A 14,391-nucleotide genomic window follows, 5' to 3' on the forward strand; every position below is an offset into this window, starting at 1 on the left:
TGTCACCTTCTCACCAAGCTGCTTGGTAATGGTTTTGTAGCCCATTCCAGCCTTGTGTAGGTCTACAATCTTGTCCCTGACATCCTTGGAGAGCTCTTTGGTCTTGGCCATGGTAGAGAGTTTGGAATCTGATTGATTGATTGCTTCTGTGGACAGGTGCCTTTTATACAGTTAACAAGCTGAGATTAGGAGCACTCCCTTTAAGAGTGTGCTCCTAATCTCAGCTCATTACCTGTATAAAAGACACCTGGGAGCCAGAAATCTTTCTGATTGAGAACGGGTTAAATACTTATTTCCCTCATTAAAATGCAAATCAATTTATAACATGTTTCTGGATTTTGTTGTTGTTATTCTGTCTCTCACTGTTCAAATAAACCTACCATTAAAATTATAGACTGTTCATTTCTTTGTCAGTGGGCAAACGTACAAAATCAGCAGGGGATCAAATACTTTTTTCCCTCACTGTAGGTGGGGCGGGGGGGGGGGGGGTAGAGAGGTGGGGGATAGAATGGTGGGGGGGGAGGAATAGAGAAGTGGGGGGGATAGAAAGGTGGGGGGGGGGAGGTAGAGAGGTGGGGAGCTAAATCCGCTAACGCCTTCCAACAATAACAAAAAAAAACACTCCGTCTAATTCTGGCCGCAACTCAATGTCTCACTCGACTACCGATGGGCAGTTCCTCAAATTAGGCAACGTCACAGCCAGCAATTGCCAAAATCATTCTAATAATACGTAAACGGTGTCATTTTGTTGGTGATTGTGCATATTTTTGGAACGCGCTGGGGCTTTATTTGTGGAACATCTGAATTGGCGAACGCACACGCGGAATCGAACGCTCCATCGCCGTCAATCCGTCCCAGCTCGGGTGGCTCCACAGTGGCATTTTACGAGCCTGTCACCCTTGTCGAGAAAGGCGGACGATTTTTGTCTCTCTCTCCATTCCCGTCCCATATTGGTGAGACATACTCTCTCAATCGTGGCCAGCACTCGTCATCATGAGCAATCGCAGAAATCGTTGTTTATCCACTTCTGGATTATAGGCCTCCCCCACTCCGTCTGTGCCATCATTCGCGGTCAAATACCTCCTGAGCATCCTCACCATCCATCTCATTCCTTTCCTGCGAGCAGAATCGTCCCTGGGGCACGGCGAATGAGGGCGATCGCCCAGGGCCCCGCGCTTTTTATGAGGGGGGGGGGGAGGTTCTTCGACGTCACGGTGTCAGATGTAATACTCGCGGTTCAATTTGAAGGCGTTAGGGGACCCTATACAGAGTGATTTGCCCAGAGCCCCGCACCCCCACTATGGACGGCTCTCACTGCACAGAGATGGAGCGGTGAGTCTCATTAATTGGCCATCATCCCATTTGCATCGTATGTACATTGAACTTCCTTCGCGCCGTACGTAGCCAACCGTGTGCCAATCGGAGGTTGCGGGGTAAGGACGACAAACTAAAACACAACCAAAAGCAGTTCCTGCGTGAGCTCATTTACTCCTCTTCATCGGTTCCGTTGTGTTCGCTCATCCCCGCGGTTCCCACCTTCTCTCGGTGTCATTCCAATCATGTGCAGCGCTGACCCAGGAAACATGCCAACGTTGGCCCAACATTGGAACAACGTGAGCATGTGGTCCGAGCCGTTGGCCCAAACTTAAATTGTCACCGGATCCGTGTGGTAATATGGCGATTACCAACACCGTCAGCGCGTGCATTGTGCGACCCAAATAATGGAACACTGCCTTGACAATAAACTCAGTTCCCTATCACAGCAGTACATTAATTATGAGAATGCATCTAAATACAATATTGTTTTTATTATTATGATGAATATTGAAGAGTTGGCGCTCTTGCCAATAACGTATGTCAGCCCACCAGTTTATGTGTCTTAAGAGGCCCAAGCAGCTTCTGTTTGGCCTGATAAAGGGGGCGAAACGGGCGCGGCATGGGCTAGAGAAGAGATGGAGCTGATGCGGTACAGGAGGATGTAGAGCTGAGTGTTACCAGCGGTGTCAAGATCGGCCTCTGTGGAGGAGGCTCGTGAAGGACTCTTCTGGAGAGTTCAGAATATGTATTTATACTGGAGGAATCCAATGAGCTATAACATCTCTTTTTCACAGATGTCCAGTAGTTGGAGGCAGTCGCCCTCCAGTAATAATGGAGGGCAGAGGAGTGACGCTCACAACAACGAGCGGAGCGCCGGGCGGATAAAACGCAGAAAGTTTACATAGTGGGAAGCACAGTTCGTGCATCTGCCAGTTATTTCAGTCAGAATCAGAATATTTACACTGTCCAATTCCGATGAGCTATAACGCTCTTTTTCACAGATGTCCAGTTTGGAGCGGGTAACAATGTTACAACAAACAGTAGAAAAACATGATGGTAGTGCAAAGTACAAGAAAGGTAAACAACTCACCCAAACACATGCAAATGAAAGTAAACCATCCCCATCCTACCAGGCAAAGCCCACGGAGGTATTAACTTATTTTTCAGAAGTGACCTGGCCACAAATGATAGTTCAACAAAGTAGCCCTTCATTTGGACAATTCATCGCACCAAAATAGTCGAAATAATCTCACTGCCAACCCATAAGCACCTGGGTCTGTCCCGTGACCTCTTACCAGCAGAGGGCCTTCGACACTTCACGCGATAGCCTCAAAGTGCACCTAGCCTGGCACAAAGCACCGTTTACACCGTCACCTAGTGGCGAAAGGCGCTTGTTGTGATTGCTGTTGTTGAATTCAGCTGCTTCAACTGTAAGGCACAGCTACCATGTACCAAAAATAAACTACGCCTTCATTTAAATGGAACGATGAGTCTGACGCTGCATCACTGGATAAAGCTCTACTTCATTGATAATGGGTTTTTCACCCTTGTATCTGGCAACAAAACTGACACCTTTTTACAATGGATCATGTCTGCATTAACCACAATACCTTCGGTCAAAATGCAAAAAACCAGCACTCTGATAATGTATGCATTGTCCTTGAAATTGATTGGTCCACACCAGAGACAGCTATTGTTAGAGCCCAGTCTCACATGCTGTTCGACCAGATGACGCCAAAAGGCGCACAACTCAAAGACAACGCACTATCAGAGTATTGAGAGCTCGGGAGAAGCATTTACATCATGATACCTCCTTTGCCAGTAGCAAAATATGATCATAGGTTTTTTTACCCTTTTATCTGGCAACAAAACTGACACCTTTTAACAAGGGATCATGTCTGCATTAACCACAATACCTGCGGTCAGATAAAAGGGTAAAAAAAAAACTATTATCCTATTTTGCTACTGGCAAAGGAGGTCCCATGATCTATTTCATTCATTTCCGGCCTCTGGTGGTCTTCACTTCCTGTCTGGTAGTAAAACCGAAGCCAGCAAGAGGACCCTAAAATGGAGCGAGTGGACACAGTCTTATGACCATGTGCGATAACGTGATTAAGTAAAAACGAGATGTGACTTTGGAAAGCGTTCTTTTTGTGCAACTAAGAAATAAAAGAAACAGTTTTTTTTAAGACACGTCAAAGACGCGTCAGACTCATTGCTCCGTTTAGGTTAAGGGGCCGTCCATAAATGACGTCACGCACCTGGGGGTGGGGGGGGGTCAGACATTTGTGACGATGTGTGACAAGGGGGGGGGGGGGGTTGAGAAATGTGACGTCACATCAAAATGCGCAACTTTAAATAAATGTAGACAACACGTTCTACTTAATTAAATAGACTTTTTAATCAATCTGTTCTCCTACAACATCAGAATGCAGCGCCACATTAAATATGCACTACAATCACAATAGTTTAAAGCGATTTGAAGCATGTTTTATATCTTTTTTTTGGGGGGGGGGGTGGCAGAGCTTTGTGACGTCACATTTGAGGGGGGGGTCTGACTTTTTGTGACGCCGTATGATGATGGATGGGGGGGGGTCAAAAATCGTCCAAAATCGCGTGATGTCATTTACGGACGGCCCCTAAGGCATAGTTTATTTTTGGTGCATGAAAGCTGCACCCACAGTTGAAGCTGCTGAATTTTCAGACACCGCCTCATTATACGAATGCACGTCGCATTGTGCGCGCAGCTAGGATGCGATTACTCGTGACGTCGCGCCTCTGTTTGTTGCCGTGAGGATTGTTAATGACCAGAGGAGGCAAGCTGAAGCGGACAGACTTCGTGCGACCCTCTGAATCAAATCGCGCTTTGGAATCGAGCCACACTCATCCGATTGCGTATAACGCAGCACGGAATAACAAGCACAACGTGCCCGCTGTGTTACTCGGGGAAAAGTCAATATTTTGGGGACGAACGTTTTCGACAAGCGACACGAAGGAGGAGGAGGATCTGAAATGTTGTACTATGTATAAATGTGTGCTCTTTTTGTTGTTGTTGCAGCGCAATGGTAATACTTTTCACGGCGGGAATGTTCGGTTTAAACGTGTGCTTGTTCGTCAACGCAGTCCCATTCATGTTTTTATTGCACTGAAAATAAAGCAGCTAGTACGGTCATTTAGTTTTATGTCATGCTCTGAATTCGGGCCGTTGTCCGAAACGTTGTTTATGATATAAAGTATATAATAAACTCCCCCCCTTTTAAGTTGGTGTTACAGACGAATGTGTCATTCGAGGTTCAGTTTATTTGATCCTTGACATAAAGCTTTCGTGACTGCAGGAATCCATATTGTTTGGGCCTTTCGGTAAAGTCACGTAGATGGGTTAAAAGAAAATAACAAAAATTACGACGTTTCAATCACGACACAAGCGTTCGTCATCAGGAAGAGGGGGTTATGTTTTTGGTATTTTCTTTGAACCTATCTACGTGACTTTACCTAAAGACCCAAAGAATATTTATTTGATCCGTTACACGAATGATCCCGTTTCCATGTATGTACGTGTAAGGATATTATTCTTGTGTAATGACAATGGAGCCTGCATGCGGTGGGAGGGGACTAGTGGCCACGGGAGGTAATGACAGGGAGGTCAGCTTACAGTACGAATGCACTAGTGGCCACGGGAGGTAATGACAGGGGTATCAATTGTGAGTGCCAAGGGACTGGTGGCCACGGGAGGTAATGACACGGGTATCAGTTGTGAGTGCCAAGGGACTGGTGGCCACGGGAGGTAATGACACGGGTATCAGCTGTGAGTGTGAAGGGACTGGTGGCCACGGGAGGTAATGACACGGGTATCAGTTGTGAGTGCAAAGGGACTGCTGGCCACGGGAGGTAATGACACGGGTATCAGTTGTGAGTGTGAAGGGACTGGTGGCCACGGGAGGTAATGACACGGGTATCAATTGTGAGTGCCAAGGGACTGGTGGCCACGGGAGGTAATGACAGGGAGGCCAGCTTTCAGTACGAATGCACTAGTGGCCACGGGAGGTAATGACACGGGTATCAATTGTGAGTGCCAAGGGACTGGTGGCCACGGGAGGTAATGACACGGGTATCAGTTGTGAGTGCCAAGGGACTGGTGGCCACGGGAGGTAATGACAGGGGCATCAGTTGTGAGTGTGAAGGGACTGGTGGCCACGGGAGGTAATGACAGGGGAGTCAGTTGTGAGTGCGAAAGGACTGATGGCCATGGGAGGTAATGACAGGGGAGTCAGTTGTGAGTGCGAAGGGACTGGTGACCATGGGAGGTAATGACAGGGGAGTCAGTTGTGAGTGCGAAGGGACTGATGGCCATGGGAGGTAATGACAGGGGCGTCAGTTGTGAGTGCGAAGGGACTGATGGCCATGGGAGGTAATGACAGGGGCGTCAGTTGTGAGTGCGAAAGGACTCGCGCACCACGGAGATCCCGTGGTGCGTGAGCACAGCATCAACAACAACAAAGACAAAAAAATATATTGCAGAGAACGAGACAAGGATCTTTAGGGAATATTGCGCAACTACCAAACGAGGTATTTGACAGCCCAAAAGGAAACACACGCGAGCCAAAACCAGTGTAAATGTAATGCGGAAAAAAGTTAGGTGCAGGTGCACGTAAGCTGTTGAACTTCCTTCGCACCGTACGTAGCCGACCGTGCTAATCTAACAGTGACATAAACACATGTGGGAGCAGGAGGCGCCAGAAGAGGTTAGGCACACGCGCAAGTAAGCTCTGTGTTCTGTGTTTTTGGTTTAATGGGGAAGTGATGGAGGGGGCAGTGAAGGGAGTTGACCAAGCTGTGAATGAGCAGAAATTATACGATTTGATTGTATAATTAATTTCCTTCCTTAAAAGTGAAAACATAAACATATCGGTGAAACTGCAGGAGTTGGCGCCTTTGCTTATGCAGTAATACCCCGGGTCAACGTCGGGAATGCGTCCCTAAAAGGTGAGATGACGAATATCGAAACGACGTAAATCAAAGCCATTCTAGAAGGGTGGGTCGTGGAGGCGAAGACTGAGAGGTGACGCATACGAGAAAGGACACACAATGCTGTCAGCGACGTAAATGTGGGTTGCGGTGACGCAAATCAGGTAGTGGCATTAATAAAGTGACGACGTGTTTGCGAAACGACGTAAAAGGGGGAACGTAAATGGGGCTGTTACTGGATTCCTTCCGATATTAGGAAGCCACTGGAGCTTTGTGCTTTGAAATTTAGATCGAAAACTCATTTCTTTAGAACTGCTTTTCGTGTTTAGCTTGTTGTCCTTCCCCCGCACCTCTGTTTTGCACGGTTGGCTCCGTACGGTGCGAAAGAATTTGTGTTGTGGCCGAAACGTCGTGAGAATTTTATTGTGTTATTTTATTTTATCAATTTATTATTTTATTCTCATTCTACGTGACTTTACCGAAAGAACCAAAGAAGAAGGTGCGAAAGAAGTTCAACATATTATTATAACAAGTATTTTGAGGTGCTGCTATAAATGTCCACATGATAAGCCACTTCGTTGAGCTATCATTTGTCGACAGGTCGCTTCTGAAAAATAAGCTAATAGCTCAGTGGGTTTTACCTGGTCATAAAAAAGTGTCTTTTTATTTGTATGTATATTTAAGTGATTTGTTTACCTTTCCTGTACTTTGTAATACGTTTCACGGCGGGAATGTTCCGTTTAAACGTGTGCTTGTTCGTCAACGCAGTCCCATTCATGTTTTTATTGCACTGAAAATAAAGCAGCTAGTACAGCCATTTAGTTTTATGTTATGCTCTGAATTCGGGCCGTTGTCCGAAACGTTGTTTATGATATACTTTAATAAACTCCCCCCCTTTTCAGTTGGTGTTACAGACGAATGTGTCATTCGAGGTTGAGTTTATTTGATCCTTGACATAAAGCTTTCGTGACTGCAGGAATCCATATTGTTTGGGCCTTTCGGTAAAGTCACGTAGATGGGTTAAAAGAAAATAACAAAAAACTACGACGTTTCATTCACAACACAAGCGTTCGTCATCAGGAAGAGGGGGTTATGTTTTTTGTTATTTTATTTGAACCTATCTACGTGACTTTACCGAAAGAACCAAAGAAGAAGGTGCGAAAGATGTTCAACATATTATTATAACAAGTATTTTGAGGTGCTGCTATAAATGTCCACATGATAAGCCACTTCGTTGAGCTATCATTTGTCGACAGGTCGCTTCTGAAAAATAAGCTAATAGCTCAGTGGGTTTTACCTGGTCATAAAAAAGTGTCTTTTTATTTGTATGTATATTTAAGTGATTTGTTTACCTTTCCTGTGCTTTGCACTCCAATTGTGTAGTTTGTATCATTTGTTGTTGCAAAGTTTTTACCTGCCCCCTACTGGACATCTGTGAAAAAAGAGCCTTATAGCTCATCAGATTCCTCCACGAGTGTTCTTAAATATTATGATTTTGCGTTTGGTGGGGGCCATCAGTCTCCGTTCCGTTCACTGCGTGCTGCGACTCCTTTCACCAGAGCCGCATTTGACATCTGTGGCAAAGAGCTTCACAGCTCATCGGATTTCCTCCTGCAGTCTAAATAAATGTCCCCATTCTGAGTCCTTACGTAAGATGGCCGCGGCATCCAACACTCTTCACCGATGACCGCCCCGCCTCAATCTCCCGTACCCTCACGTAAGATGGCCGCGGCGCCCAACACTCTTAACCAAAGACCCCCCCCATCTCCCGTACCCTCACGTAAGATGGCCGCGGCACCCAACACTTTTTTGACTCCCCCCCCCCATATCTCCCGTACCCTCACGTAAGATGGTCGCGGTGCCCAACAACCGGTGATCCTTCCCACATCGCTTGTACCCTCACGTAAGATGGCCGCGGCACCCAACACTTTTTTGACTCCCCCTCCCCCCCCCATATCTCCCGTACCCTCACGTAAGATGGCCGCCGCCTGTCTACGTTGCGCGGTGATGTCACGGAACCCCTGGCTGCCCCGCCTCCTCCCCGCACCACCCCATCCCCCTTCGTTATAAAAGCCGCCGCGTCACGTGACGCCGCCCCTTTCCCAAGCAGCCCCCCGCGCTCAGCGGCACGAGGCGCGAGAAGCGTCCCCGGCTCACCGCTGTTCGTCGCTTCAAAGAGTTCGCCTCATTGTCTGTGACGAATACGTCGGCCGGCGGTCACGATGGTGAGCGTCTCTCGCCACGTTCCCAGCACACTCGCGATCGCCTCGAAAGGTGTTCGGTGTATCGAGCGGTGGAAGTTTGACGTGGTGGCGGTGTTGAATTTTAACGAATGTGTCCGCCATTGCGGCCTAGCGGCGTGCGCGCTGCTAGGATGGCCGGAGCCCCGTGCCTCTGTTGCGACGCGAACCCTGGGCAGCAGGCGTTGTTAAGAGGCGCGCTTTCTCCCCGCGGTTTTTAAAAAATATATATGTTTATATAAGGGATACGTTAACCCGTTGGTGGTTGCGAGCGGCGTTTGGCTGTGAGGACAAACCACAGCTATGAATTTACGGTGATTCACCTATACGCTATTCTGAGCCAAACGCACCCAACTACAGCACGCGTGTTCAATCGACCCGAACATCCATCATCCCCTGCCGCGGTCGATAAAATGATGTGTGGGATAAACAAGAAGATCCAAAGTTTGGTCTAGGATTTGACAACTTTGTGTTCCTATAAATGTTTTGTGCTATTTTTTTTTTACTTTTAAGTTCCGTCGGTTTTCATTTTATTTGTCGTAGCTCTTTGTATCGTTCGGCCCCTGGGTACAATTATTGTAGTGGTTCTTACTCTGGGGGGTGCGAGATTCCCTTTCTGGGGGTGCGAGGCATGGCCGCATTTTGTTTTCGAAGGTAAATCAATCGAAACGCAAATTCGGCACGTTAAGTTACAACTTTGTTTCATCAAACCTACGTATATTTTTTTTACGATTTAGAACCAAAGGGATGCAAGGCTGCAGCAGTAAAGGTTAAGAACCACTGAATTATTGTCAAGCGTTGTGGGATGCAATTAACATGAATTAATCTATTCAATTATTCAAATACAATTATATATGATTGGCGTCATGCACAGAAACGAGCTGATAAGTTTAAAAGTGCTTTACTGTGTTGTATTTTTAGTTTACTTAACGGACTAATCTCCCCAGCTGTGCAGAAGTGTAACCTTCCCCAAATTCGCCTCTCGACATGAATATAAATAATTGATACATTATGCATTCCCAGGCGTCTGGGAATGCATAATTTAAGCAGCTTCGGATTAATGCGAGCAAACTGGGCCTGTTTTTGGGATTCGTCGTCGCATCAGCAGTTAGGCTTACTTGAACTAATGCTGGAGTACTCCCGGGTGTTCATAGGCAAGGGCCGTCTTGCTGTACATGTATGATGTTATGTGTTGGATATACAGTAGTGTGTAACCCGTGTGTGTGTGTGACTTCGCCAGGCATACAAAGACGCAGGCAAGGCTCCCGTGGACTCGGAGGTGTCCATCCATCGCATCCGCATCACCCTCACGAGCCGCAATGTCAAGTCTCTGGAGAAGGGTGAGTGGCCGTGGATGCTTGAATCCATCTGTGCGGAGCGTTGAGTTGTGGATATGAAGCCAAACGCGCCCGCTAATGGAATTCATGGCCAAACATCCCCATGTAGTGTGACCCTCTTATTTTTTTACTGGTGGGCAGTCCGTCCTATAAATTGTGTGACATGATACTATATACTCACCTGATCCTCCATTCGCCAGCAATGGACTCACCTGACGCCACTCACCAGTTAACACATTGTTTTGGTGCTTCCCAATTGACACAACATCAGAGCGCTGGTAACTTTCGAAAACGTAACATTGAAGGTAGCATTAAGCCAGAATCCAGAGTGCTCAGGCAGGTGTCTTTAGAAACGGGTAGTGTTGACAGGTATCTAGAAAAAATTACATCTTTATTACAGGTATTTCTAACAATGGTAACATTTGAACAGGGGATCGTTAGTCTCACAAGGTGTTGTTAACACGGTTAGCAGAGTTGACGCGGTAATAGCGAGCGGCGTTTGGCGATGAGGACAAACGACAGTTATGATTCACAGTGATTCACCTATACGCTATTCTGAGCCAAACACCCCCCCCCCCCCCCCACCGCTCGTGTGTGCCGACTTATCATCCCTCCGCGGCCGATTAAATGGTTACCGCTTTGTGGGAAGCCAATCAACGAAATGTTGATTCGTCTATTACAGTGGGTGCTTGCATTCACCGATAGGCGCTCGACTCGTGATAATTATTTGCAGGAACATGTTCCGTGGTGCCACAGCATGCCGCACTATGAACCCAGTGACCTGTGGTTGACGTTGAAGTATGGTCAAATAACTCGCACGGTCTGATCCAGTGGTGGAGTGACAAGAGGGCCGTACATGTACAATGTTAACTTGCGCAGGTGCGAGGAGGTGTGTGCGGTGCGCTCACTTTATTGGCAATAACTGCGTTTTGCTGTCTTAATAATTTCTCTCCCCGGGGCGTCTCCCTCTGCTGCGCAGTTTGCGCCGACCTCATCCGTGGCGCCAAGGACAAGAACCTTCGCGTGAAGGGACCGGTCCGCATGCCCACCAAGGTGGGGCCTCCTGCACCAGTTGCTCGCTGATTTCTTCTTGCTTGATTTATCCACTTTCCATGTATTATTTTTTTTCTTCCAGGCAGATAGTCGGTCTTTGCAGTTCTGGTTGCACAACTTCTCTGCTTCTGCTTTATAAGACTATGTCTGGGTGTCTGGAACAAGTGCAAGGTTTGGTTTCACCGTGCAAAAAACTACGCGGAACAAAACTTGAGATCGGATTGTTCTGAGAATCGGGAACACATATCCCCCTCCCGTGAAAGCTGGCGATGGTTTTGGGAGGTCTCCACATTCGGCGGTGGGATAGTTCACGGCTGGTGATAATGACGACAGCGATGGTGGTGGTGGTGGTGATGGTGGTGATGACGTCGCTGCTTTGTGCAGGTGCTGCGCATCACAACGCGCAAGACCCCGTGCGGTGAGGGCTCCAAGACGTGGGATCGCTTCCAGATGCGCATCCACAAGCGGCTCATCGACCTGCACAGCCCCTCCGAGATCGTCAAGCAGATCACCTCCATCAGCATCGAGCCGGGCGTCGAAGTGGAGGTCACCATCGCCGACGCTTAGGCTCCAGCCCGATGATGACTCGCTCGCTCACTCACCCACCCACCCGATCGCTCACCCCACCCCCAACGCTCGCTCGTTTGCTCGCTCGTGTAAGCGCGTGCTTGTGCGTTTGAGTACGTGAACGAACGCTCAGGTGGGCCTGCGTGGCCACGTACTCGCGCATTGTGTATACCAAACCATTGTGTACACCAAACCCACGCTGAGTAAGCATCACGCGCGCGTGCACACAACAGTGTCCGCGTTGTACTCTGACGCGGGATGTTGCTTCGGGCAGTGAGCGGAGATTCCGCCTGTGAGCGGAAAACCCCGAGTGCCATCGAGCAGTGGAGTACCGATGCCACGTGCATTTGTTAAAAGAATTTGAAAAATAAAAATGGAAAATGTTGAAGTGCCTTGTTTGCTTGTTGGCTGATGGTGTTTGGTGTGTTTTTCTTAATTCCGATCATGTAAAGCATACATTTGTGAAAAAGCCAGTTGGCTGAAACGCCAGGCTCTTGCTGACATGAAAACTTATTTTATTGTTTTTATTTATTTAAATAAGTTAAGACTTTAACTTAATGGATTATTTGTATACCAATTAAACTAATAAATGCTCGTGTCCACTGGTGGACTGCTATGATCTGTTGGCTATCCAGCAGCGATGCACATGCCTCAACTCTCTGCGTGTGCAGGCCTCAGAATCAGAATATTTAGACTGGAAGAATCCAATAAGCTATGAAACTTTCACAGATGTCCGGTATGGGTGGGTCAGCAAGTTACGACATACTCTTGTGTGGAAACTTTAAAAGGTCCGAGGGACGATAGGCTGAGTCAACTTCCAACCATGATGTGAACTCTGCTGATTGTGGCCCACTGGCTCTACCGCTGAGCCACCAGACTCGCCTCGTGGTGGAATGTGTCCACTCATTGTCAAAGCTCGGTGCACGATTGGACGTGGAAATATTGAGGTTACTTCTAGACTTCACTGCTATCAACAGAGCCAAATTATAACATCAAGAAAGACTACGGTAACGCCAGATTCATAGAGCCAGAATAAGGCTATGTTACGGGTAAAACACTTGAGTCGCGATTTCATACTTAATTCGGAATAGTGAAACCTGTCTCGGGCTTGGCTCAGCCATGCTGGAGCCAGCTCTCGAGTATGGGTCACAAGCATGCTCAATATTCACATAAGTTGGGCCAGAGCCAAGGATGAGCTGCTTACTTTTCTGCCGTCGAAAGCAACCGAGAGGGGGAGGCGGGTGGGGGCAAGCCAGAGCTGAGTCGTGACTCATGAATACGGACGGCCATTGACGTGTCACGTTCGTATCTTAGCGTTACAACTCGGTTAGGGCGTCTCGCGGCTCTGCCCAAAGTTATACGGGCTCAAGAATCACAGAGCCGCACAATGCGGACATGCCGGCCTGCAATGAGCATCACCTGGTCATCATGGTAACGCGCACAGCTGCGCACCGCCCTTGTAATTACGGTAGCGCTTGGGGGGTAGCCCAGGTGAGCCTTAGTGCGTGGGTAGGGGGCCATCCATTCAGTACGTACGCATGGAGGGGGGAGGGGGGGGTTAACCCAAATGCGTTCGCTTGCGTGTGGGGGGTCTACTGACATTGTACTCACGCATAGGCCTTCAAATAAGCCACAGTGCAGTTTCTTCAGCTGTCAGACAACAAGTACTAGCGGGAGAAGTGGGATTGTGGGAGAGGTGTCACTTGTGTGCCACCGTGCCCCCCCCTGACTGCAGCTATCACGCAGCTCAGCAAAATAAAGTGGCCAAGGTACGCAACTTCATTCTGTAATGCAGCCGGCGGTGGACTATCTGTTTGTGTGAACACGTTAATATTGCTCATCCTTGATCGTTTCTGCGTGGATTAAATATTGGCCGTTCTATAGGATTGGTGGGTGGGGGTTAAAAAGTCGGCGTGCCTACAGGGAGGGGGGAATGGTGAAGTTTTGACAGATTTGTGCGTGGGTACCACGCGGCACGAGTTCGCCCCCCAGCAGCTGCCCGAGCCACGGTTGGACTCGGGGCCGTGGACTCCTCCTCGGCTCCCCCCCCTCCCCAGTCTCCCGGCACCGCGTGGAGCCCGCAGCTCCCTCCAAAGCCGAGGGCTGGAGTCGAACTCAACCGCCTGGAGCCGAGGGACCTGCGACTCGGGTTGCCACCTGTGAGGTACGAACCGGGACGCGCCCCAGGAGGAGGAGGAAGAAGAGGAAGAAGTGGAACTTCTTCTCGTTGTGTCGGAACACGGAGAGCTGCGTGCGAATCCGTGGTGTTCAGTGGCGGAGTACAAACATTGTTGTTGTTGTTACTACTGTTGTTGTACAAACTATACCTGCTGCGTTGAGCGTGCAGTGGTGCACGCTCAACAGTGGTGCACGCTCAACACATTCGTCAAATATCACAGTGGCCTTTAGAGGTACACAAATACTGTATCAATATTATTATTGTTATCGGTGATAAATGAGAATAGGTTTTTACCCTTTCTCAACGCCTGGTTTATTTTACCCATATAGGGTAAAACATTCTTATTTTCATAATTTTGGATCGTGGCAAAACGGTTTCAAAGATATAACTGCTGGAACCGGGCTCTAAGTGTTCTGATACTTGCATTGTCTTTGGGGCCGTCCATAAATGACGTCACGCACCTAGGGGGGAGGGGGTCAGACATTTGTGACGATGGGGGGGGGGGGGGTTGAGAAATGTGACGTCACATCAAAATGCGCAACTTTAAATGAATATAGACAACACGTTCTACTTAATTAAATATACTCTTTAATAAATGTTTCTCCTACAACATCAGAGTGCAGCGCCAAATTAAATACGCACTACAATGGCAATAGTTTAAAGCGATTTGAAGCATGTTTTTTTTGGGGGGGGGGGGGGCAGAGCTTTGTGACGTCATATTTGAGAGGGGGAA

General features: G+C 48.0%; 1 protein-coding gene and 2 non-coding genes across 3 annotated transcripts; all 3 read left to right on the forward strand.

The window, feature by feature from the left end:
* Positions 1-8,373: 8,373 nt before the first annotated feature.
* On the forward strand, positions 8,374-11,867 carry RPS20 (ribosomal protein S20). Its single transcript, XM_032970043.2, has 4 exons — positions 8,374-8,507; positions 9,763-9,862; positions 10,839-10,912; positions 11,297-11,867. The coding sequence occupies exons 1-4, from the start codon at positions 8,505-8,507 to the stop codon at positions 11,477-11,479; spliced, it is 360 nt and encodes a 119-aa protein (XP_032825934.1). The 5' UTR covers positions 8,374-8,504; the 3' UTR covers positions 11,480-11,867.
* Positions 8,802-8,868, forward strand: LOC116951730 (small nucleolar RNA U54). Its single transcript, XR_004404299.1, has one exon. It is a non-coding gene; the product is annotated as a small nucleolar RNA U54 (small nucleolar RNA).
* Positions 10,360-10,425, forward strand: LOC116951729 (small nucleolar RNA U54). The gene has a single exon (XR_004404298.1). It is a non-coding gene; the product is annotated as a small nucleolar RNA U54 (small nucleolar RNA).
* Positions 11,868-14,391: the final 2,524 nt, after the last annotated feature.

Source organism: Petromyzon marinus, chromosome 43 (assembly GCF_048934315.1).
Source record: "Petromyzon marinus isolate PM22_M1 ecotype Great Lakes invasive population chromosome 43, UKy_Petmar_22M1.pri1.0, whole genome shotgun sequence".
Lineage (NCBI taxonomy): Eukaryota > Metazoa > Chordata > Hyperoartia > Petromyzontiformes > Petromyzontidae > Petromyzon > Petromyzon marinus.